Below are 24,935 nucleotides of genomic sequence, written 5' to 3'. Positions count from 1 at the left end.
AGAGAAGAGGTGGTGCAAGCACAGCTGTGGAACAGTCATAAAAAACGTGGACATCTATGAGCAGATTGCACAGGGGACACAGGAAAAGGGATACAGGAGGGATGAGCAGCAGTTCCAGGTGAATGCAAAGGAACTTTGCCAGAGATACGACGTCTGGAGAAGGCAACAGTGGATATGGTGCTGCCCTGCAGACCTGCCACTTTTACGAGCTGCAGGCCATATTTGGCAGAGACCCCACAGACCACTCTGGAGGTGGAGCCTAAGACAGTGACCCCTACTGTGAATCTAAGGAGAGGAGAAAGGAGAAAGAGGAGGGGGGAGATACAGCAGGGGACACCAACCATGCAGAGCCAGGACCTATTTGAAACTCAGGAGTGTAGCCAGTTCTGCTAGGCAAGCATGGAGGAGCTTGCTGATGAACGGGACGGGAGCTCAGGGAAGCAGATGTGCTCTTTTTTCCCTTACAATGTTTAAATTTAAAGATAGCACGCAGCTCATTCCCAAGTTAACAAGAGAAGGGTATTGACTTTTCATTGTTTTACTCATATGAGAAGGGGTAGAGGTACAACATACAAAGGTAGAGTTAGTATCTGTTTTTCATTCACCTATCGGGTTAGGCAGAGCATAGAGAGTATTCACGGAAATAAGGGAAGGAAGCTTTGAAATTTATTTTGCCCTTTCCTTTGTGACTGTAAAAGTGTAACTGATGCATCAATGTCTTGAGTTTGAAGAAAGCCGGAAACCATAGTTCTCAGAGGTATGAATTGCCCCACTCTACTGGCTGTTAACTCAAATGCCAGTAGTGATACTATAAAGTTCAACAGTTAATTTTCATTGCTTATCAAAGCATGTAAGAAAGGAAAGGGAAGCATCACGTTGTCTGCTCAGTGACAGCTCATTTTAGTGCATTGAGTAGGTGGATTTGAGAGAGCATCATCATTTAGTCACTCTTAACCCCCATGAAGAAGCCAAGTTCAAGACCAGCAAAGACCAGACAATATGCATGATCATATTTGAACATCTGCACAATCTACTGAAAGCTGCATCTAGTTTTGGCAGGTCAGGTTGTTGAAGTTTAGAAAAGTACCACAATCTTTTATTTTCCAAGTCAGATTTTCCAGATTCTGACCAGTGATGACTGTTTCAGTGATGAATGTATGTTGTTTGTAAAGCTTTGGGGGAACTTTTACAATGAAAGACATCCAACAATGGCCTGTTGGGTAATGTAATGTAATCCCAACTGTGCTACAACAGAGTTTGGTTTTTACCTGTGTTGATGGGACTAAAGTATCTTACAACCATATTCAAAAATCATTTTAGATTATTACCATGGTAAAACACAGTGTGAACAGATAGACGTATTTTAGGAGGCTATCTGGGTTTTTATGGGGTCGTTTTCTTTTCTCTCCACATCAGAACAGGCAAGACAAACGATGGCCACAAAATGACCCCTGATGTGGTTCATCTGGTTGCACAGACCAGCGTTCATTATTTGGTTTTGATTTATGGCTGTTTCAAGCCATGCATAAGTCCCAGGCAGCCCCCCCTCACAGGACACCTTCATGAGCTTGCCCACTGGGGTGCCCCCTCCCTATAGCAGAACATGACATTATGTCTACTTGTGACGCGTCACTGAAACAGGATGCAAGGTGATGCTGTTTGGCCAGGACGTGACATCATGCTCATGCAACACCACGATGACACGGCGTGTTGACATAATGGGACTGTGCCTCTGTGCCATCTTAGCACTGTGACGTCACACTGGCCTGGCTCACCTCTTAAGTTTACCACCCGGCAGGTACTCGATCAGCCTGGAGGGGTTTGTTATGAATTTGCCGGTTGCCAGTAGGGACTTACATTATTATCACAATACACTGGGAGAGCTAATGTTCAGAGTCTGTGGCCAGCACAAGATGCTGCAGCGGTTCAACTCCTGCAGTTTACGAAAATGATGCTCTCGGTCTTATCGCTGTTCTCTCGCCAGACACTCACCGTGACTGCTGGGGGTTGGGAACATTTGCCTCGTGGTGGGGCGGGCAGGCTCAGCCCTGAGGGGAGGCTGAGGCCTGGTGCCTCAGGAAGCTGTTGGCGGTTGCCATGGCAGTTGGTGGGAAGAGGAGAGAAGCCGCCAATGGCCCCGCCCACAGGTTGGAAGATACAGGGGATGGCTGAACAACCTCGGCCCTGCCTGTCAACTTCCACCCAGCTAAGTGCCCCCATAGGTTGGCTCTAACACTGGCACCACCCACTTAGTCTCTTCGACCAATGACTGCCTTTCTCTGCGGAACGTCACCGATCACCGCTTCGGGGGCCCTGCAGCACCGCTGCCTCAGCCCCGCCCTCCAAGGGGCTCTCTGTCTTCTCTTTGGCTGATCCGCCTCCCCACTCCCGTCTCCTAACAGATCGTTCCGTGCGTGGATGAAGTCACCACGCTCGGGACGCGACCAATGAGCGCTGGGCTGCGGGGCGGGTGTGTTGTGATGACGCAAGTGGCGTCGCTCCGACGGGGGAGCAGGAGTCGGAAGCGGCGGCGGCGAGCGAAGCTGAAGTAACTGCTGTGTTACCATGGGGGCCGTGCTGGGGGTCTGTTCGCTGGCTAGCTGGGTGAGTGGCGGGGCGGCCTCCCGCTGACGGTGACTGGTGGGTGTGCGAGCTCCGCCCACCGCGTGGGCCCCCGTATGATCCGTGCTGGGAAAATACTGCGCCGCCCTCTTGCCCCCCGCCACCGGGAGAATGCGACTGTGAGGCCTGGTCGCCCGGGGGGGGGGTGTTATTACCGCCGCTAACGCTCGTCTCCAGGCCCGGAGACCCCCCACCCCGAGCTCTGCGCGCTAGTGTCGCTGGCTACTAGCGGGGCTGTGCTGTGTCTGGCGCGGAGCCACGTATCACGGCTGTTCGGGGGGCGACTTCAGGCAGTGGCCGAGCTTGGCGCCCTTGTGTACGGCGTTGTACGGTCACATAGCGAGAGGCAAGAGCTGCCAGGCTCAGGAGCTGGATAGGCAGGCGATGGGAGGAGGGGAAGTGATCATTGATCAGGGGTGCTTGGCAAATGTCCTGAGGGATCCAGGGGACTTCTTGCTGTAGTTCAGGGGTTTCCTGCCTCATTTCGAATACTACAGACATTGTTTGTTTATTTTTGGGAAGTCCCTCCTTGTGTTTGTAACTTCAGAAGGCCTAACACAGGAAGTAATCATTGTGTTATTAACAACACAGAAATTACTATGAGGACATAGCAGAGGCTCATTTGGGTTATTGTAGGGCAAAGTCCATAAACTAGGGGAGAGATGGGTGGGGGGGAAGCTTTTGAAAAATGCTGGGTACTTAGTCTGTTATAACAAAGAATCTTAAACATCTAGTGACACCACTTATGTTGTCTTTGTTGTTACTACTTGCAGTTCATTAACCTTAAAACAATGAAAATGTATTTGCTACCTTCACTTTCTAGTTCTCTTGTATTAATTCAGTGCGAAGATTGCAAATACTGCAGTGGTATGTCTAAGTTTAAACAAGAACTGTTTTCCTGAAAATTATTTATTTAATTCATTGTTTGTGTTGTGTTTGTGTAAATTACTGACAATGACTTTTGAAATACTTTTAAGATATAGCTAAATAGTTGTAAAACCTGTTAGTACACCTCTACCCTGATATAACACGACCTGATATAACAAATTCGGATATAACATGGTAAAGCAGTGCTCCGGGGGGGTGGGGCTGCGCACTCTGGCGGATCAAAGCAAATTCGATATAACGCAGTTTCACCTATAACGTGGTAAGTTTATTTTTAGCTCCCGAGGATAGCGTTATATCACACTAGAGGTGTTATGTTTTATGTACTGTCATAAAACACTGGAACCAGTTAGGTTGGGTTTTTTCTAAGCTCGGTGCTCTTGAAACCACTTTCTGAATAAGAAATTCAGAAACTGGTTTTAAATACAACTTGTTTCCATAATAGATAAATGCTGATAGCAGTAGAGAGAAATGAAAACACTTTCAATCTTTCATAAATAACATCTCCTAAAGCTTCTCTGTAATCAAGAACTTCAAATTTGAGCATGCACAGTTCATGAGGAATAGAATTCCTGACCACAGCAAATCATTCGTTGCTGCCCCAGTATAACTTTGTGCACATTATGAAATAGAAACTTTTTTTTCCTAAAAGAGGGAGTGGTGTTGCTTGTGAAATCTGTCCCCTGTATTTTTCCTTCCTATTAGTGGGTCCCTACAGCCTGGTAGCCATTTGTAATAAGAAGAAAGCAAAATAAGTCTTACATGTTTGTGCTGAGAAGTGCAGAACTACTTGTTCTAATGTAATTACAGGCCCTGTGACCATACCATATTTTTATAATCTTCTGTTTTGTAAACTAAACTGTATTGTACATGTGTGATTTTATGCCTTGGAGTACGGTTATAAAACTAAAAATATAATCACACGTGTAAAAGGATGGGAGTGCCATCACTTGAGACACCTTAAATGAAGATGATAAAACAATAAAGAATTTACTGTAGGAAAAAAATGCCATCAAGGTGAATCTTGATGTCTAAATTGATTACTTTGGTCTCTTATTTTTGTGGTAACTTCTGCAGGAAGTGAGTGACTGGGGCTATTAATTTCCAGGGAAGCGGTATTTGGCTGAGTAGGGGGCTGTGTTTGATGATGATGATTAGCCCTTTTGAAAGTGAGGTCTGTATAGGGAAATAACCTTACTGTTCCCATGTTGGTTCTCTAGATTCCATGTCTATGCAGTGGTGCCTCATGTTTGCTGTGTCGATGTTGTCCAAACAGCAAGAATTCCACAGTGACCCGTCTTATCTATGCCTTCCTCCTTCTTCTCAGTACGCTTGTTGCCTGTATCATGCTAGCACCGGGAATGGAAGAGCAGCTGAAAAAGGTATGAATAAGACATTTGTGATCTCTTTTGTAACAAAGCTATGACCTATGCTAGTGGCCCCCAGTTCATCTTATTAGCCATGGACTACCTCACACACAAATGCCCAAATAAACTGGAGATGTTGAAAGGGGGGAATTTCCCAAACAGAGACAAAATTAACTGTGTTGTAAATCTTTGGATTGCTAGAGTGTCGCCCATGTGCATAATTGAAATGTAAACTACTGGTAAATAAATTACATTTTTTTATTTTTTGTCCTCAGCACAGCACTGTTCAGAGTGCCTGTCACTGTCCTGCAAATTCTCTCTGTAGAGCAGTTCATTCAGATTTTATGTTGCTGGGAACAGGATTTATGTTACACCATTAATTCAGATGCTCCTGCTGCATTGATTTAAATCCTTGAATAGGAAGAACACTTCTCCCAGCTGGAGACAGGATCCTGTTAGGATGGTGATTGGAGAAGAAGATTCCAAGACTTGGGGCAGCAAAAATATTAACTGACCAGTGTGGTCTGAGTTCTGCCAAAAAGTCCAGTTGTCTGTTCAGAAGTGAGCTGCTACTGAGGCTGCCACGCAAGAGTGGGCAAAGGAATATAATGGAGACAGTATATATGGAATGGTATTCTGTTTGGCTCCTAGTTTGAAATATCTGTTTAACTTTTGTGACACTTGGACATCTCAAGTCTAGAGAATGAGGATACCAAATTCACATCCTTGCTCTAAGCCTTCCACGCTGATACTTTCCTTTTGGGTAAATTAGTTACTCTCTATATGTCTTGGTTATGCAGTGATATGGGGAGGAAAAGGTGACACTAGGAACAAATCTGATCTCTGTCTGTGGACCAGATGCAAAGCCTTTCCTCACAATGACCACCAGAGGAAAGCTGGCTGAGACCCTTGCGTTAGTTGTGTATTCCACATATTTGTGACTGCAGTCTTAAAACTGCAAGTTACAAGTCTCTTTTTATCCAGGTGCCTGGTTTTTGTGATGAGGGGCTTCATACCCGGCTACCACACATGAATGGCTTTGTCAACTGTGATGTGCTGGTTGGATACAGGGCTGTCTATAGAATCAGCTTTGCCATGGCAGTGTTCTTCTTCATTTTCTCTCTTCTTATGATACAAGTGAAAACGAGTAACGATCCGAGAGCCTCAGTGCACAATGGGTATGTAGGCATTGTATTGACTTGCCTGTTAACTTGCTTCATCTGTCTCTTACCAATTTCTTCCCTAGATAGGACGTTAGGAAAAAGTTCCTAACTGTCAGGGCGGTTAAACAGTGGAATAAATTGCCTAGGGAGGTTGTGGAATCTCTCTCTCTGGAGATATTTAAGAGTAGGTTAGATAAATGTCTATCAGAGATGGTCTGGACAGTATTTGGTCCTGCCATGAGGGCAGGGGATTGGACTTGATGACCTCTCGAGTTCCCTTCCAGTCCTAGAATCAAGGAATCTGTCACTATAGATTCATAAGGTGTGTGTGGATGAACAGCCTGGATTGATTCCTTTAGTTCCTTTGCTGATTGCTTAGAGCACTGCTTCTGAAAGTGTGTTAGTAACTAAGATCCCTAGGAAGCCACCTACTTGTACTGCATTTCTAAAGTACTGATAATTACAAGCTGAAACAATATGCCTTGAAATCAGCTAACTCGTCTGTTCTGTCATTTTTCCCAAACACGTATAATTCTCTGGAGTGTGGCGTTCATTTGAAACTGCCATCTTCTTTTTTTTTTAAAAAGGGAGATATAGATGGAGTGGAAAGGGAGACTCTTGACAAATATTTTTAGTATACCTTAATTAAAAGAAACCTTTTAAAGTTACTGAGACTTTTTGTTAAATGTTTTCTTATTTAACATTCTCTCTCCATGCTAAAGCACTATTTAACACTATTCAGTTGTGAAATGTTATAGATATTATTTCATCACCGAAAACCCATTTGGGTGTATATGTACCCTGTCCGAGCATGTGCAGGTTTCAAAAGACCACTCTTATTTGGCAGTCTCCTGTGTGAAAAGACCTTCTCAGAGCATCCCCAAATAGACTGAATACAATTCTGTTCCATCGTTATTAGACAATCACGTCTATTAATCAGCCATATTTTGTTCACGTAAAACAGGGTTCATTGTACAGATAGAGGACCAACACTGTAAAACATGTTTGTCTTTTTATTTTAAAAAGGTTCTGGTTCTTCAAAATAGCTGCCATAGTTGGTATCATGGTTGGAGCCTTTTACATTCCTGAAGGGCCTTTCACAACAGGTAAAGTTAATATATAGTCATGGAATTGCTTTTGAAAATACAAATTTTTTTTCACAAATTACCAGAGTTTATAGTTGGTGCATTCCAAGTTATGGTTATCGTAGAGTACATACAGTGCAACCCTATTTCCCTGGAATGTTCTGGTAATTAGTTATGAGGTAAGCAGTACGTGTCCTGGGGCATAGCTGCAGGTGCTGTTTCACATAAACGGGCCGAGCTCCATATTTATACAGTAGTTAAATACCTTAATTATTTTGTTAAGTGTTTGTATGACTGACTAAATCTTCGTTTCTCTTCTGTCACTGTTCATATTAGATGTCAGGAAAGACTTCATTTCCCAAGGCATTTAAGGGATCTTCTGCAAAGACCTTTAGGAAGTTCTATCCTCTTCAGTCAGCTGTTCTAAGGAGGTGTTTACCCCTATGACTAGTACTACTTGCATCCATTTTTGTAGGATTGTTGGGGAGTTAAATCACCTTTCATAAACTTCAGTGGTCACTTATGTACATGAAAATAGTGTCTTACATTAAACATTGAATTCTTCTCTCTGAAAACACTTTAGGCCCAATCTTGCAAATACTTAGCGTGTACTTCAGTGTGACTCAAATTAAGCAAGTGAAACTACTTGCATGCTCTAGAGCCAAGTACTTGTGTAAGTATTTGCAGGATCGATGCCATAGAGTATTAGGGGACTGAATTTCCAGGCTATATTTTCACTATTCCTTTTAAAAGCTGATAAGCCAGTTTATAGGTTAACCTGAGGCTAGTTTTTCTACCTAGTAAAATACAAACTATGAGAAATAACTAACTTAATACCCCTTCATGTCTTTTCTAGCATGGTTTATTATTGGCACTCTTGGAGCCTTTTGCTTTATCCTCATCCAGCTGGTGCTGCTTGTGGACTTTGCTCACTCCTGGAATGAGTCCTGGGTTGGGCGAATGGAGGAAGGAAATTCCAGGTGTTGGTATGTGGGTAGGTATCTAAATCAGAGAATGCAAAACATAACTAGAAGAAACAAACAATGCCTACATAGCGTAAGTACAAAAATAAGGGATAGCCTCTTACAGCCCTGCCACCGTGTACGTGCTGTTCTCTGATCTGCATCCTGCAACTGAAACTCCATAGTTACCTGGGGAGTTAGAAGCCGCAGTGTTGCTCCACTATAGCTCTATGTACACGCTGGTTCTAGCCTCATTAATTAAAATGGGAAGTAGACCTATCAGTCACTGTCCATTTTGATGGTCATAAGAAATAAAATTTAAATTTCTTGCCCAGCTACATAGTAGAGAAGCATGGTCTGAATACAGGGCTAGCAGCCATTGACTCCCTTAATGTCCTCAGGCAAGTCAGCTAAGCTCTATTCCTTAGTCACCCTGTCTGTATAATGGTGATAACATGGCTGCACCTCATGCTTGTAGGCTGTTGATGTGATTGTAAGTGGCTCCAGTGACACAACCATAACAATAAGCAGTTTAACTTAACTATTTTAGCTGAGAACACTAACCTCTGTGGCTCCTTATATTTTAAATAACTTGAAAGAAGGGCACTATAAAAGCACCCAGTCTTTGTGGGGTAGAGAGAAAATCTTGCCTCTAAAATTCAGGGCTGATAAGTGCCCCAATGGGGAGCCTGCAGAAGTACTTGTTTCCACCCTGTGTTGAGTTAACATGTCTTTTCTTTTTCAGCTTTATTTTCTTGTACAAGCTTGAACTACATCTTGTCGATAATTTCTGTTGTGCTCTTCTATGTATTCTATACTAAACCTGATGGTTGTACTGAGAACAAGTTCTTCATTAGCTTTAATATGATCTTGTGCATTGTTATCTCCATCGTTTCCATCCTTCCGAAAGTTCAGGTACTACATTTTCTATTTTTGGTTAAATCCTTTTGTACACAGACAGCAATATCTTTAAATCTCCTTTGAAGTATACATTTGCTGTTTTTATAATACACATTCAGAAAAAAATTGTCACAGGATGAGACCATGCTAATGATTATGTGGGATAACTAGAAATACGCAGAAAACTGAGCCTAATGCAATAGTTCCTGAACTGTGGACATTTAGAGCATTTACTGACCATCCGTAGAAAGCTGGAATGTCACATAATGACAGCTGGAAATCAGCATCGTATTGGACACATCTGAAATACAATACTATTTTTTAGTGCACTTAATGAAAGCAGTTGCTGTGGTTGCCTCAGAGATACTACAGCTACCATGGATCAGAGGGGAGGCATCCAAGAGATGCTGGGTAAAACTTTCAGCATACCTAAATCACATCAATTGGATTTAGGCTCTTAAGTCATTAAGATGCTTTTGAATACTTTCATGACATATGGTGCACTATGAAAATTTCTAAGAACCCTTGGCCTAGCTAGCAAACAATGAATGATGATAGATTAGTCTTCCTTTGCTCTGATTGTATCTTACAACAGCAACATAAAGAATGTTGCCCTTTATGATAATTGTGGAAACCCGCATTAAATGAAAAGGATTGCACATGTGTAAATTGAGGGTTGAATTTGGATTGTTCTATTTTGGGTGATTATAAACAGGCAAATACTTTGATGACCTGTTTTGATGTCTGTTAAACAAAAAATAGTTCTGCATCAGGTAGAATACACTTGCTTCACCTGGTTAAACATCCTTTGAAGAATACTGGGCATATCTGTAGGTCTTGGGTTTTAAAGTTGCTACTCTTCCCCCAAATCTATTTTGAGTCACCACCGCTGCTAATATGTATCGGGGGATTACTAGATATTGCTCAAAGTTATTTGCTAGACTTGTATTTTGCAAGCCTGCTACGGTCAGAGTCATGTCCTGATTAAGTCAAGCAAGAGCTGCTGATCAAAGATGGTGTGTGCAGTGCATGCGTTTGGGTCAAGAGGGATGAACGTGTGTCCCTGGCTTGTTTATTACCAGTGTTCTCAACCTCCAAAGATAGGCTCCCAGCGTGGTTCTCAGCCCTGAATTATCTGCTGCCATATATGTAATACATGGCCCTAAACAGTTATGGCAAATGTTTTAGTCACTAAATACTCATAGACAAGACTTTTTTTAAAGGATTTGATTGTAGTTACTAGATGTTAGGCGAATCTGCAGCAATTAGGATTAAATCCAGCTCTATCTGAAATGCCTTTTTTGACTCTGGAAGGCATTTTGTCTTTAAACAGGAACATCAGCTTCACTCTGGCCTCCTCCAGTCCTCTGTTATTAGTCTCTACACAATGTATCTCACTTGGTCAGCTATGTCTAATGAGCCTGGTAAGCATCTATCTGCCTTGGTAGTAATGTATTCCATTTTTAAAACAAAAACATATCAGTGGAGTTTACTGTAATCAGAAGCCATTGTGCTGAGATTGCTGGTCAAATGATGCATTTGCGAATCCATGCAACATGTGCATACTCAAGGTGTAGACTTGCTACGTAGTCATATTCAGCCTCTCTGTGGCTTTCTTTTGTGTGGCGCATATTGCAGCCATCTGTTCTGGAGGTCCCGAAGACCTGGTTGATGGACAGGGTCTGGACTGAAGTTAATTCTCTATACCAGGCTTATGTATTGCGTTCTCTGAACTCCTTTCTAGTGAACCACAGAACTAAATATTTTGAGAATCAAGCAGTGGGGGGATTGGAATGTGGGAAGGATGGTATCTGTGCAAAGTTCTGAGAGAGGGCCTGATTATTGTACTCCAATCTAGTCAACTGCAGGTGGGAAGACTTCTTGCCACTGATGCTGCTGGGGAATCCAAGAGCAATTGGAAGTCCAGAAGGAACTCTAGACTACAAACCTGGCCAATAAGATGACAGGGATGAGTTTTACTAAAAAGTTTGTGCCTGTTTTATCTCTTTTTTTTTTTTTTTTTTTTTTTGTAAACCTCTTTCAGATAGAAGCTGCAACCCAAGTTTGTTGAACATCATCACACAGATAACTGCACCCACAGTAGCTCCAGCTAATGCAACTGTCATACCTGCTACTCCAGCTCCATCAAAGTCCTTGCAGTGGTGGGATGCACAGAGTATTGTTGGACTTGGTATCTTTGTTCTTTGTCTCCTGTATTCTAGGTAAGATCTGAGTCACTCAAAGCAGAAACAGGCAGCACTTACCTTCCTTTTGTGGACACTGGGTGGGTTTGTGTATGAAATCTACCTGGCTTGCACATAAGGCTCTGTCTAGCTTGATGTGGGCAAATAAAAATCTGAAAGACTAGTAAAACTGTGAGGAGGGTAGAGGCTTCACCAACGTTGTTCTTAATTAGTTGAAGTCTTAAGCTAAAAAAGGACGTAATAACATGAAGTGGGGAGGAGGATGTTACTTAATCAGTAGGTAGATAGTAGGAGAGTTGTTTCTGAACTGACCTCCAATCACAATAAAAAAAAAAAAGCAAAACTAAACACATTGGGGTAAGGTGTTTGCCTGGACTAGAAGTTCAGAAGCAGCACACGGCTTCCATTGATAGCAACTGGAATCTGTGTCTTGAGTTTCCAGCTCTAGGAGGGGCTAGGAGTTAACTTCCTGGTGTGGTACTGTCACCTGCAGTGATCTCCACAGCCGTGTCAGGTCTCTCTGAAAAGCGGGGGAATATGTTCCTGCTCCAGAGATTGGGTCTCTGATATGTAACATGGATAGAACTGGATCTCCTAAGGAGCATTCCTTTTTTTTAGCCCTTTGGAAAAATTTCAGTCAATCACAACACATTTTGGGAATGGAAAAATTTGACTAGTAGTTATAGTCACTAGTGAAACTCCCCCGTGTTCTGTAGGATGGATTTTTAACTTTTCTTTTTTGGGTCACTTCGCAGCATCCGCTCTTCCAGTAACAGCCAGGTGAACAAGCTGACTTTGTCTGGGAGTGATAGTGTCATGCTGAATGATGCTGTGGGAACTGATGGTGGGTCTGTGGAAGATGGAGAAGTTCGTCGGGTAATGGACAATGAGAAAGGGGCAGTTCAGTACAGCTATGCTTTCTTTCACTTCATGTTGCTCCTTGCCTCTCTCTATATCATGATGACACTCACTAACTGGTACAGGTAGGAACAAAATGAGTTTAACTTTTTAAACATAAAATATATTTACGAAGGTGGGTGAAATGTGCACCTGCTACCTCAACTCTGGGTGGCTATTCTGACTATCTTGCAGCTTTAATTCCTGCTGGGAGAGTAACTCTTATGCCCCATTCCCCCTTATATCCAGTGAGTTCTCTGGTAGTTTAGGAATTGGAAATCTGAAGGCTACTCTGAAATCTGGGACATCTGTCCCGTGGTTTGAGATCTTCCCTTCATGCTAGTTGCATCAAAGTTGTGGTGGCTTAGCTTTTTGTGTTGATGAAATAGAATAGTAAAGAAACAGTAGAAAGCATTAAAGGCATTGACAGTAGAAGTGGGGTGGGTGAGCCTGCGTAAAGGATTATTCAAATTTGTAAGAGCAGCAGATACCAGACTGACTAGCAGATTTTTCTTCAGATTCCTGTGGCTGTGCATCTTTCCTTCAGTTGGCATAATGAGTTAGTCAGGGACTCTGTCCTTTTGAAAAGTTTTTCATTCTGCCCAGTGTGAGATTGAAAAGACAAACGGGAGAAGGAATGTTGGCAGCTACAGACATAGAAGCCACTTATGTGGTGAGGGTTCCCCCAGCGCCACTGAGACTGTCCATCTTGAGGCTGTGCCCACACCACCTACTTACTGCCTTTTTCTTGATTGGCTGACCTACTACATGGAGTGGTCTTGCATTTTCTCATTTAGTGGAGGAACAGCTGCCTGAAATGAAGAACTGAAGTTGGTTAACTGGCTGTGGGGTCAGTTTTAAGAGTGGTGATGCATAAACATACATAGGCTGGGACATACTGAGGCTAGGTGGCAGGACACCTCTAAAGTTCTGAAATGAGGGACTTTGCAGTCTTCACTTATAAGGCAAGGAGCCTTTTTGGAAATGATGGTGGAGTTGTTCCAAACATGCTGCACCTTCAATTCAGTAAAAGTGCAGAGAGGGTAGCAGCAGGAGGCTTGTCATTAACAACTATTTTTCCATTATTACAGCCCTGATGCAGACTTCAAAACTATGACAAGCAAGTGGCCAGCCGTCTGGGTGAAGATCACCTCAAGCTGGGTCTGCCTCCTTCTCTATGTCTGGACCCTCGTGGCTCCTCTTGTCCTTACCAATCGGGACTTCACTTAAATGTTTGTGCTTGTCTGGGATCATGAAAATGCCTGAAGTTTCTCTGCTGAAAGCCAAAATGTCATGTATTGCTTTGGTTATTCCTTAAAACTAAGGAAAATGGATCTTTTCATGTTCCATGCACGTGGATAGAAACTGCTGGATTATGTAAAGCTTGATGCAGTACCTAAACTACAATAATTTTGATACTATTTTAACCTATGTGAGGTTAGCTATTAGTGCATTTTTGAAAGCTACCACCACTGTGGTGGTAGTGTTACAGCACAGAAGAAAAACACTTGTAGTATCCATTAGTTCCAACACAATATTGAAAAGAACCATTAAACATAAAGTAATGTATTTTAAAGAACAAGCTGTGTTCAGCATAATGCACTAAATGCTTCAGTATGTGGAAGTGTAAGCCATACTGTGTAAGTTTCTACATTCCATTGTCTAAAAGAGCATCCTCCTGTTTGTGGGCAGAAACCTATACATTCACTGGAAAACCAAGATCTTGCAGATGTGTAGCTGTTAACTCTAATTCCTGTTCCCAGAATAATACTTTTAGATTTTATGGAAACTATGCTTCTTGATTTAGTATATTTGCCAAATGTTTTAACTTTGATTTAACTCTAAACTAATCAGATACTTCTGTTATTTCAAATTAACGTTATGCTGGAAAAACAAGTTTTTTTTTATTGTCTCAATTTGTCTGAGCTTGAAGGAGTTAATACACATGAAATTGTCAATATTTGCATGATAAATGCATTTGATTAAAATATAGATTAACTATTCAAAGCATCTTTCAAACTCTCTGTTCCAGGTAGGTGCAGGGATTGAGGCAGCAAATTCATAGTTTCCCACCATATTTTGAATTAAAGGGTAGCTAATACAGCTGCTGAAGTTACAAGTCATGTGGTAGGATATGTAGTACGTAGAAGTTAATGGCTCAAGTGGTGTGTCATATGAACGAACATTGTAATTATACCTTCATTCCAGTCCTCTGATGCTGAATCACATGTTGGATGGTGAGTCTATAATGAGCACACTTACAAAACACAGCAAAGTGGATTTGGTTATTTTTTTTTACTGCGGACTATTACAATTAGATTACTAACATTAGTTATTTTATAAGGAGGAAGAAGGTATCCAAGCTTGCGTCTTAAATTTTTAGCTTTTTACTGCATCCTAGTGCACATACAATATTAAAGTGACAATTCAGGCCTAAGAGTATGTTTAAGTTTCTCAGCATGTCCACTTTCTTGTAATTTGGCCTGGTCATGGTGTCAACAAGTATGTTGTAACAAAGGACACTACGTACAACTGGGTGTGTGCTGGTAAGGAAAAGAAGTGGAAAGATGGAAAAGCTAGGGTAGCCTTTGTGTCATCACTATCTTGTATCCTACAGCCACTGCTAAAATACAATTATCAATAAATTAAAAGGTTATCTGACTGCTATTAGGACTCCCTTTTTATTTAATGTAGCTACAGATACTAGGCTACAGCTGTTCATTTCATATTCTATCCTGGATGGTGTGCAGCATGCTCACTAGCCTACTTGAGTTTTTTTCAGTTACTAAATGCTGTCTACTACTAAGGTTGGATTTTTATCTCCTATTAATGGTACTTTAACTATGCTTAGTTAATTAGTTGGAATAGACATGTCATCTTGCATCTCAGCAGATTCAGGTCACATCTCTCACTTATGAAGATTCCCAAACACTGTTTAATTAGAATGGCCAAATGGCATTTCAGTTGAGCTAACTAAGCCAACTTCTGTCAACTTGAATGTTATACTTTTGTTTGATTATTCAAACTTTAACCATCATAGTACCCCTACAGACACAAGGCCAATGCTTCGAGCAAGATATCTGAAGAATCAAGATTTCCAATTTGCCTGTGTAGGCATGTAGTAAAGTTATCTTGCATTAATATTTAAGTTGTACTAAACTGAGGGTGAGCTGCTATCGGGGGAGGAGGGAGTCTGATTTGCCAGAGGGAAATAAGCCTGAAGTTGCATCATTTAGGAGTAATGCAGTGACATCTAACCTAACTTGGAAAAGGGTATTGTACATGTAGACTCAAAATGAACTGGATACTGTTATGGTAGAATTATTTAATACCCAGTCATGCATAATAAAAGTACATACTTTGACCACTCCATTTTATAAAATGCCATATAAAAATAAACATTTTATCAAAATAACAGATGTATATTAAACCCAACAACTTTAGGTCCACTTAAACCAAAAAGCAAAATAAATCATTTGAACAATCATGTATATTACAGAACTTGTGCCAAAACACCCTGATTCCCTGAAAAAAGACCTCTGTATACATAACACCTATTTGCCCTAGTATAAATTCAAGTATTTTATTTACAGTATGCAATTAACTGTTGTCACACTTCCTGTGAGACAGTCCAGGTCGCCCAAGGCAGTTTAAGCACCTTCCTCTCAGTTACTGCCTAGCCAGAATTGTTACTTCTGACATTGTCCTTACTCAGCAAGCTTCCCATGGAACTGATTTTTAGAAAAGTTTAGTTGAAACAGCCAGATTGTTAATTCTAATACTGAAAGGGATTTTTTTGAGTTAACTCCATTGCTCTTCCTTCCCTCCTACTTTAAAGATAAGGAGTAACTAAAACTGTGGGCCTGTTGTCAAATGTGCTACCTGCTGCTGAGACAAAAGGGCTGCCAGTCATTAAAGAGCTTGACAGCTCAACTTTTCTACAAAGTGTTTGTTTTTTAATTAGTGTTTTAGGTACCAAAATATTAACAGCTTCCAGATGTTAAGCTGTAGTTCATCTTGTGAGAGTCTACATTTTCACTAGGAAGACAAGGAAAGCATTGGCCCCCCATGAGGGAATTAAGAAAAGTTATAGCTGAGAGTAATGGATAACATACTGGCTTTGTCTACTTGTGCTGTATTACTGATGATAGAGCTATAATGAACTTAAAAGCTAGATTCCAAAGAGTCTTTAACAACTCAAACAAAAGTTCTGCTGAGAGGAAAACTTAAGTCTCCGTTTACAAGTAAGATGAGCAAAGCTATTTTGTTTAAGGATAAAGTACAACAAACTGTCAATTTTTCTTCCAAGGAAGACCTTGGCTTGAGGCTACACATGAAATCTAGTTTGGTTATCATATTTTAAGGCAGGCCACAGTGCAAAAGCATTGAAAAAAATCAGGTGTTGCCCTAGTTGCTGGAGACTTCCTACCCACAAATCCTTTTTAAAGAGGAAGCTAAGTTTTCTAACATGGAGCTTTTCCTCTTCAGTAGTTACCAAACTGGTTGAGAGCAGCTCCACTTAGGCTATGTCTACACTGCACCCTGGTGGCATGCAGGGCAGAGGTAGCTATGTGCCACAGAGAAAAGCAGGCTGCATCCACACTGGTGTGTAGCTACACATGCTAAGGAAAGGCTAGGGTAGTTCCTCCGTGCCAAAGCCTGTCACTGCTTTAGGGAAAGACTCCAGCAGCAGGACACTATGCTGCTAAAAATAGCAGTGAGTGGGGTGGCACCATGTGGGCAAGTAGGATACATATGCACCCGCTTTAGGCATGTCCTTCCTCTCCTCGCCCAAGGAATATTCATCAGCTGTGCTGCTTTTTACACTAGTGCTAGGGAGAAATGCAGTGTAGATGTAGCCGTAAAGGAGAAACCACCCAACAATGAAAGAGGAAGAATAAAGCCTGCCATGCAACCAGTTCAAAGACAAATGCTGTATCCTGGAGGGTTTTTTTAATGTTTGGTAGGGGACAGAGGGAAATTAGTAGTCAGCAATCACTCAAACCATCCAAGACACCCCAACACATTTTTGGCAGTTAGATGGGTTGACAATTATGGTTTTAAGCAAAGCTATGCCACCTTCCGATTATTTTGCTAGGTGGAAGAAGAGCTGGATTTATCTCCACAGTAAAGGCAAGCAACATGAAGGTTAAGCACTGCACAGTAGCTCAGAGGAAAGTTTTGCTCAAATGAAGAGACACTAATCAGCACTGCATTTCTGCCAGCTCTGCACAAAAGTTGGGGGCGGACATGGTTTATGACAGGAATTATATTTGTCATCTAAAAATACTTTCCCCCATGAAAATTAAGACTAGTATAAAAGGGGCATGGGCTGTCATGCACTGATGTTAGAGGCAGAAGAGTTTCTCCTACTATCCTTCATACTAAAAAGGAGAAGGAAAGAAGAAAGCTATATTCTCTCTCAATAGATTCCTGCCAGCTCTCCAGCATCCTACACAACAGTAAAAGTGGTCTGCTAAAGTCTTTCTGTTCAAGTGACAGGATATGAACTTCTTGTCCTCACTGGAGCTATGAACTGCTAAGTGGAAAAAGCTTTAGACTTTATTCCATTCAAAACCCAGTCCCACTCTTCTATAGAAATAAAAGAGCTAGAATTTTACCAGGCCAGGGAGCTGTGACTTCCCTAATCTATTCCTTCCGAAACTCTTTTTGGCAACAAAGTCATGCTATGGTATAATCTAGGAAGAGACATTCAAACAAGCACAGTTTGGCACTCAGAGAAAAGGATGGTCCAACTCCTTGAGACCATACATTTCATATTTACAGTAAGATAACTGGTCCCTGTTTCCCACTTGGCACTCAGTAAAAAAAGATTCACACTCCCAACCTCTCTCCTTCCCCCCACCCACCAAAAAGAAATTCCAGCCATTTTAAAAGTGCTATAAAGATGAGGTGTGTGATTATAATCAGTGTTCTTGTCCACTGACATACCCTTTTAAATAACGAGGTGTGCTTTCCTGGCTGTAATGAGGTTTCACCTTTGCACCATTTATATAGTGCATGACATGTGCAAAGATAATGTGCTCAGAGTTCACTTAAAATTCAATATCATGACACAGAATGAACTTGGGGAATAGCCTACACAGATGCAGGACATGTTAACCTCATTTGACATTAGAACTAAGGATCTAAAGCACTGGAACACATAAGCTTAGGTTAAGCCCTACAGAACCGACCAAATTCTAAACTTTACAAAAGAAGCTGCCATCCAAAGAGAAGGGGATGACAAATAGCAACACTGTTACTTAAACCAGGACAAACATGAACAGAGAACAACTGCAATACAACAACTCTGAACATTCTTAAAAATATACATCTGCATTTGGTTTATGAAGACTCCGATTCAAAAATTCTATCCAAAGTAACATAGCTCAAGAACTACCGTGCTTTCTCTTACTTAATATTGCCTTCTGTGGATGCTACCTGCTACACACTGTTTCCACATAGGTTCTATTTAAGTTACTTGGGGAAGTTGAAAAGTAAGACAGGGCATCAAAGTGACCAGCTGAAGGAAAGAGCAACTGATTCTATCTAAGCCATGCTGAATATGAGTGAATGACCTCATTCCTTCTCAGGTGGTCTATATTGTTAACATTCAAAGATGCATCTTTCTGGAAAAAAAGCTACGCAATCCATGATCTGAAAGGCTCAATTTTTTTGAAGTGGAATTTGTGTCTGATTACAATATGCTTTGAAATAACTAGTCACAATGTTTACAAAGTTATGGTAACTTTCTCCTTTCAAATCCAAACAACAAATCTGTTAGGAATTCCACACACGCAGAGTGTGCAAAATATCAGGGAGAAGCTCCAGTATGCACTCTGATACTCCTGGAACATGCTACTGCACAGACAGGACCAGGTATTAGGTCCAGGACTGCGAATTGGACATTTCTGACAATCTCCACTGACAGAGCTTCACTTTGCAGGGTGCAGTGATGATGCTATTTTCTGATGATTGCCAAACTAGCAAGTCTTTTCTGCTACTTTTACCCTGAGAGACACTCTTACGATATTCACTCTAATGAGATATTTTTTCTCTCACTACTATTAAGAGGAATTTGCTAGATGGCATCTTTCACACTGAGATTAACAACCCTTAATACTTGAGGTGGCTTGGGAATTGTGTGTCCTGCCTAGATTCCAAAGAGAACTTTGCCTTGCCCCCATCTCACCCACTTTAACTTGCTTTGGTTCCACAGCGTAAAATGCCTCAGTACTCTACTCACGAACTGGAAGTTTAGGAGCAAGGAAGAGTTCATAACCCCACTGTGTTCTTATTCCTTTCAGAACAGGAGAAGGCATCTACACTGACTGTGCAAGGAAGCTTCCTTTAAGTGCTTTGTTAATAACAGTAGTAGAGTTGAGGTTTCATGCCTCGCAGAGGCTCTTCACTCTGCTTCTCCTCAGCGTCCCCACTCACTAGAGCTTCAGATGGTGAGCTGTCACCTGGGAGAACCAGCTGAGAGAAGTCATGCAGAAAATCCTCTTCTGAGGCGAGCAGCAACTCATTCCAGGCAGCGATGTCCAGTTTTCCTGATGTTCCACCATATTCTTCAGGAAGGATCCTTTGTGGAAGGTTTTGATGAAGAGAATTCAAATCAGAGCCATGAAGAAAAAACTGAGGAAAAAAATCCCAAAATACTTTAATAAAATGTATCACATACTTTTCCAGCTTGTAATTAAACATTTTAAAACTGCAGAGAGACCAGCACATGACAAGAAGGGAGAGTCTATTTTGTTCTTTAAATAATTCTCAGGGGCACATTTCAAGATGAGGCCACTGGCTCTGCATGCACAATTGCAAGCCACATCATTTTATTTTTGCAAAGGACAGTGCACAACATTGTGCATGCAAGAGTAGAAGCCAGTTCGATACCTTTTTGAAAGTCTAGCCTTATAGGCGATCCAGCTAGTAAATCTTAATCACAATAACCAGGTTTCCAGTTCAGTTTGAGTCTAAACTCATTCACAAGGACTGGGAGTGCAGAGAAGGCAGCACTCAGCCTCGTGGAGAGAGGATTCTTCTTCTGCATGTGAAAGAGAAGAATCAACCAACTGCAGGGGGAACTGGCATCCAACCTGTTTAGCTGATGAGAAAGTTACAACAACATAGGACCTTTGAGAAAGGACAACTCAGAAGATTGCCTCTAACAAACATAACATTAATGCATACGATGCTGTTAGCCCAATAATCCCAACTCCAGAGGAAAGTTACTATACTGAATTCACAACGTAGGTCCTAAAAATGTGCATTTAACTAGGTAAAATGCCAAGTTGTATTTATCAAAGAAAGCCAACCACTTCTGTCAGTCTTCTGAGAAATCCTACTGACCAGTCTCCCTAACCCTCAGCACATTCAAAACGATGAAGTTATGACAGAGCCAGACAAAAGCCAGGAAACAAAGGATGATATAGCCACATCAAGTAAAGGACACTGCCATTCCCAACTATTATCTGTTTCAATATTCTTTACATTTCACGTCCAGCAAAGAGCTTGTCATTAGGTCCAATATTAAAAGGCACAATCACTTACCCGGTTTGCTATCTTTTCCTTCAGAAAAGGCTTGATGATGGCAAAAATTCCTTTGAATATGCGAGGCTCGTTTATAATATTGACAGCTTTGATTCTAATGGGGAAACCATCCTGGGGGAGGAGGAGATTTTTACAGCAGTTTAGAAACACTGGACAGCTTTTTCTATTTAACTTTCTTGATTGTGGATTCAGACAGAACTTTGCAAAACAATCATGTTCAGATTGTGGAACTTCTGTAAGAACAGTGAGAGTACTAGCCAGTGTGTAATTAGGTGTCTAGTCCTGTCTCCACAGAACTCTCCCCATTCTCCCTACAGAGACCCAACAAAAAACCATGCACAGCTCAGACTAGACTAAAGCTTATGGGAAGGAGAAAAAGTCATTCAATAGGAACTTGTCCACAGTACATTACCACGCACCCCTCTAAACTATAGAAAATGCTACAGCTACAATTATCATCCTCTCCTGCCACTCAGACAAGGTAACCAGAGCCTGCTCCGCACTTCTTTCTATTCTGCCTCCTTAGGCATGGAGCAGCTTCTCCTCAACCTCTTCCCTCTTTGAAATCCTTCCTCAAAACACACCTTTCAGGGAAGTCTTTCAAAAGCCAACTCTGCCAAATCCCTGCAGCACCACTTGAAATTTTCAGTCACCCAAGGCTCAGTGTGTGAATGGTTCTATGTCCCATCTAGATTGGAAGCTCTTTAGTAAAAACCATTTGTACAGCAGGGCATATTATCAACACTCAAAGATCAGCAAGGGGGTCTCTTCTCTCTAGTCTTACTTCATGTATCCTCCCCCTACCAGATGGAAAGCAGGCTCAACAACTCAAAACTTCAAATTCCCAAAGTAGCAGTAGTTTTGGGAGGCTGGGAATATAAAGTCAGACCCAGAGCAGCCAGCATCAGCCAGTTAAGAGCTGGCAGAAGGCAGAAACACATTTTAAAAGCATTCAGGTAAAAGCCAACATATGAATATTTTTGTTAGCCTGAGCAGAACTCTAGACACAGAAGCAGTTTACAGTGCACAAGTCAGGTCTTACCTGAAGAATTCCAATCACTTTTTTGGCTACAAAAGGACCGAAATGAGATGCCTTAGATAAGCTGACTCCTTTGTAGTCTGCAAGGATTACAATTCCATTCACTTGGGTCTCTTCAGACTGAATGAGTTTTTCTAACGTTAAGTATATGGCACGAATGTTCTCAGTAATTGGATAATTACTTGGTGTCCATCTGTCTAAGGTTACAAAACACGTATGGTTATTTGGAAAGTAAATATAAAATGACAATATAAATATACCCCAAAATGATCTATTTTCCAGAACTCCTAAGTTATTCTTTAATACCCACAGTCCTAGTTTACAGCAACATTTCTCAAGCAAGATGCCATATATACTTCAAGAATCAAAGGCCCTGGTCTTCAGAAACCCCTACTTTCCCCAGCACAGATTACAAGAAGAGAAATCATTTCATCTCAGAAAGAAAGCAGGTCAACAGGAAAGCAAAGTATGAAAACAGTTTACAGCAAACCTGGCAGCACTGAAAGCAGATTTAGGATGTCAGACGCTCTTTGCCCCACCTTGAATCCCCATCTAGTTGTTGAAGAGGCTTATTATAAACTTGCATCTAGAAGACAGCAGACCAATTGCTATCTCAGGCTGACTGCACATTCATATTTTTCTCAAATCATCCGGCAACCACATTAACCCACTTTGTATTTTTGGTTTTACTCAACTGCAGCTATTGCTAAAAAGGAAAAAAAGTGATCTAAATTGGGAAAACAACAGACATGAATCCTTTCACAAGTAACTTTTCAGATTTCAAAAGGAAGCAATGCCATGTAATCTGCAAGAGTCACCAGTGTCCACAAGGGAGCAAGAAACAGACTTTGATACAGTCAGAGATACCTCAAACACACAAAGAATCTTGTTCCAACCAGGGAATTCAGGCATTACAATACCTGGACGAATGCAGACAACGTGGCGTCCCTCAGTGTCCAAGTGAGGCAGCACAGTGACAAAGCCAGATGCTAGGACAGCCTTAATTGCAGATGGTTTCAAGTTATTGAAGACCTCGGGCCAGCTCCTCCTGCAGCTGTGATAGTTCACCAGAAGCTGAAGCGCTCGGTCATAATCAAATTTCCTGGCTCTAAGGAACCTTAGCAAGAAAGCATCGTCCAGACACGTGCCCAGAGTAGGGTAATCCTTACACACCATGTCTCGGAGGGCTTGCACATCACGAAGCCTCCATTCAGGTTTCTCCTGCAGCTCTTCACGAGCCTTGGCAATAAGGTCAGGAGACAGTGAGCACACATACCTTGGCCGATCTGGCAGGAACTCATTATCTGATGGAGACCCCACGGATGTGCTTGTTCGGGTACAATCACTGTCTCCTGACATTAGTCAGCAGGAAGTCTGTCCAAAACAACACACACAACAAATAATCCCCATACTATCAGTATTTACATAATATGTATTTTATCCCTAATAAACAGGTGGGAAAATTATGGCACAGAGAGGCTAAGTGGCTCAATCACAGGCACAATGGGAATTGGTATGAGAGCCAGAATTAGCGTTCAGGAGTTCCTGTCTCTCTGTCCTAGAATCAGATTACTAGACCATGTCATTGTTTTATGCCCCAAAACAGTATTAAATAATATTAGAAGAAGCTTTTGCACATAAGTCAGTTGATGATGACAGTTATAGAGCTGTGCCACCAATAAACTGCAAACAGTATATCTAAGAGAAATAAGTTTGTATTAGCCCTTCGTTTACTTTCAGTTTTTAATTGGATATAAGTTGTCCTGACTGGGATTTTTAGCGTCTCTTACACCAGCAGATCTGTATCAGTACAACTGACTGAAATTTTCTAAGTCTCTGCATAAAGCATTAGTCAAGTCACAATCACTACCCTAAGAAATTCTTCTATCAGCTTGCAGCAAGAAGTTTTCATTCAGTTCCCCTACAAAGTTGTGTGTAACTGCCAATTAGCATTTATGACATTTGTGTCATTTGGGCAATTAGATACTTTACAGTCAAATGTGTAGCATTTCACAAGTACGTGTCTTAATTATACTGGAAAGTACTGCAGTGCACAGACTAGAGAAGTGTAGTAGATACAGAAACAAATTCTTACTGCAATAGTTCCTCAAATATATAGTAGATTAAACAGCAGATACCTTCAAACTGTAAATGTCCTTTATTGCATAAACACAAGAATGGCCATACTGGGTCAGACCAAAGGTCCATCTAGCCCAGTATCCTGTCTTCCAACAGTGGCCAGGTGCCCCAGAGGGAATTAGGGTGACCAGACAACAAATGTGAAAAATCGGGATGGGGTGGGGTGTAAATAGGAGCCTATATAAGAAAAAAGGCCCAAAAATTGGGACTGCCCCTATAAAATTGGGACATTTGGTCACCCTAGAGGGAATAAACAGAACAGGTAATAATCACGTGATCCATCCCGTTGCCTATTCCCAGTTTCTGGCAAACAGGGATTAGGGACATATTGTGAGTGGATAAGGGGTGGGGAGAGGGGAAGAGAATAAAGGATGAAATACTGCATTTGAGTTATTTCTTGGAGCCTGATTTGGGGCTGGCACTAGAAAAAAATAGGATTACTTTTGTGGCTACTGTGAGTCACATTCACCCGCACTGAGACCTTCTGAGAGATGTGCTGGGCTGTGCCTTCCCCTAAAGCGTTAAATAGGAATCATCTCTATAAACATCGCACACGATCAACTCCCTGATGCAACTGAATAAATTGATCTTTTCATCTTCCATAGCAGCCCCTCGGGACTTGGTGCGAGGGAGCAGGATGGGCATTTAGGTTATTTCCTGGGACTTGTCTCCTCTCGCCACACCCCGGGGACGCTCGGTATTGTCTGGATAGCAGCAGTAGGGGCCTAGCATCACCCTCACCAGCAGATACAGGGGCCAGGCCCCGGCCTCTGCGACAGGGGCAAGACTGGCAGCCTCCCAGGTCCTGTATCAATGTCACAGACTCCCCCTTCCCCCACACGGAGAGTCCCGGGCTCCCAGCCCTCGCCCCGAGCGCTCCACTCCGTGGGGGGGAGGGGGCGGGCCGGTCCCCCTCCACGCGCTCAATCCCACGGCGAGAGAGGCGACCCCTCCCCCACTGTCTCGCTCCTCACGCCGGCCTGCCACGCCCCACCCCCGGGCCCGGGCCTTCTCCACGCAAATTACCGGAGCGCCGGCTCTGAGCAGAAGGAACCGTTCCGGGGGGATTAGACACCGTGACCCCGGAAACACACCGCCCACGGCCCGCCGGAAGTC

At 42.1% G+C, this 24,935-nt stretch overlaps 2 protein-coding genes across 2 annotated transcripts; one reads left to right on the top strand and one right to left on the bottom strand.

Moving 5' to 3' along the window:
* The first annotated feature begins 2,442 nt into the window (after positions 1 to 2,442).
* SERINC3 (serine incorporator 3) lies at positions 2,443 to 14,752 on the top strand. The gene is made up of 10 exons (XM_032767324.2): positions 2,443 to 2,604; positions 4,728 to 4,889; positions 5,859 to 6,052; positions 7,064 to 7,143; positions 7,979 to 8,116; positions 8,830 to 8,999; positions 10,318 to 10,408; positions 11,029 to 11,206; positions 11,944 to 12,171; positions 13,177 to 14,752. The coding sequence occupies exons 1-10, from the start codon at positions 2,566 to 2,568 to the stop codon at positions 13,313 to 13,315; spliced, it is 1,419 nt and encodes a 472-aa protein (XP_032623215.1). The 5' UTR covers positions 2,443 to 2,565; the 3' UTR covers positions 13,316 to 14,752.
* Positions 14,753 to 15,395: 643 nt separating this feature from the next.
* TTPAL (alpha tocopherol transfer protein like) lies at positions 15,396 to 24,935 on the bottom strand. Its single transcript, XM_032767339.2, has 5 exons — positions 24,846 to 24,935; positions 22,601 to 23,054; positions 21,684 to 21,877; positions 20,642 to 20,752; positions 15,396 to 19,726 (listed from the first exon to the last, which is right to left on the bottom strand). The coding sequence occupies exons 2-5, from the start codon at positions 23,037 to 23,039 to the stop codon at positions 19,451 to 19,453; spliced, it is 1,020 nt and encodes a 339-aa protein (XP_032623230.1). The 5' UTR covers positions 23,040 to 23,054; positions 24,846 to 24,935; the 3' UTR covers positions 15,396 to 19,450.

This window comes from Chelonoidis abingdonii, chromosome 14 (genome assembly GCF_003597395.2).
Source record: "Chelonoidis abingdonii isolate Lonesome George chromosome 14, CheloAbing_2.0, whole genome shotgun sequence".
Taxonomy (NCBI): Eukaryota; Metazoa; Chordata; order Testudines; family Testudinidae; genus Chelonoidis; species Chelonoidis abingdonii.
This window is presented reverse-complemented; position numbering and strand designations above follow the sequence as displayed.

What these genes read in the sequence shown, in the direction of transcription:
- SERINC3 (XM_032767324.2), top strand. Translation starts at nt 2,566, where the DNA reads ATGGGGGCCGTGCTGGGGGTCTGTTCGCTGGCTAGCTGG. An exon ending in TCTGTTCGCTGGCTAGCTGG is followed by an intron (nt 2,605 to 4,727) that starts GTGAGTGGCGGG and finishes TTGGTTCTCTAG; the next exon opens with ATTCCATGTCTATGCAGTGG. An exon ending in TGAAGGGCCTTTCACAACAG is followed by an intron (nt 7,144 to 7,978) that starts GTAAAGTTAATA and finishes TGTCTTTTCTAG; the next exon opens with CATGGTTTATTATTGGCACT.
- TTPAL (XM_032767339.2), bottom strand. Translation starts at nt 23,039, where the DNA reads ATGTCAGGAGACAGTGATTGTACCCGAACAAGCACATCCGTGGGGTCT. An exon ending in CGTTGTCTGCATTCGTCCAG is followed by an intron (nt 21,878 to 22,600) that starts GTATTGTAATGC and finishes TTGTAACCTTAG; the next exon opens with ACAGATGGACACCAAGTAAT. An exon ending in AAGTGATTGGAATTCTTCAG is followed by an intron (nt 20,753 to 21,683) that starts GTAAGACCTGAC and finishes CTCCTCCCCCAG; the next exon opens with GATGGTTTCCCCATTAGAAT.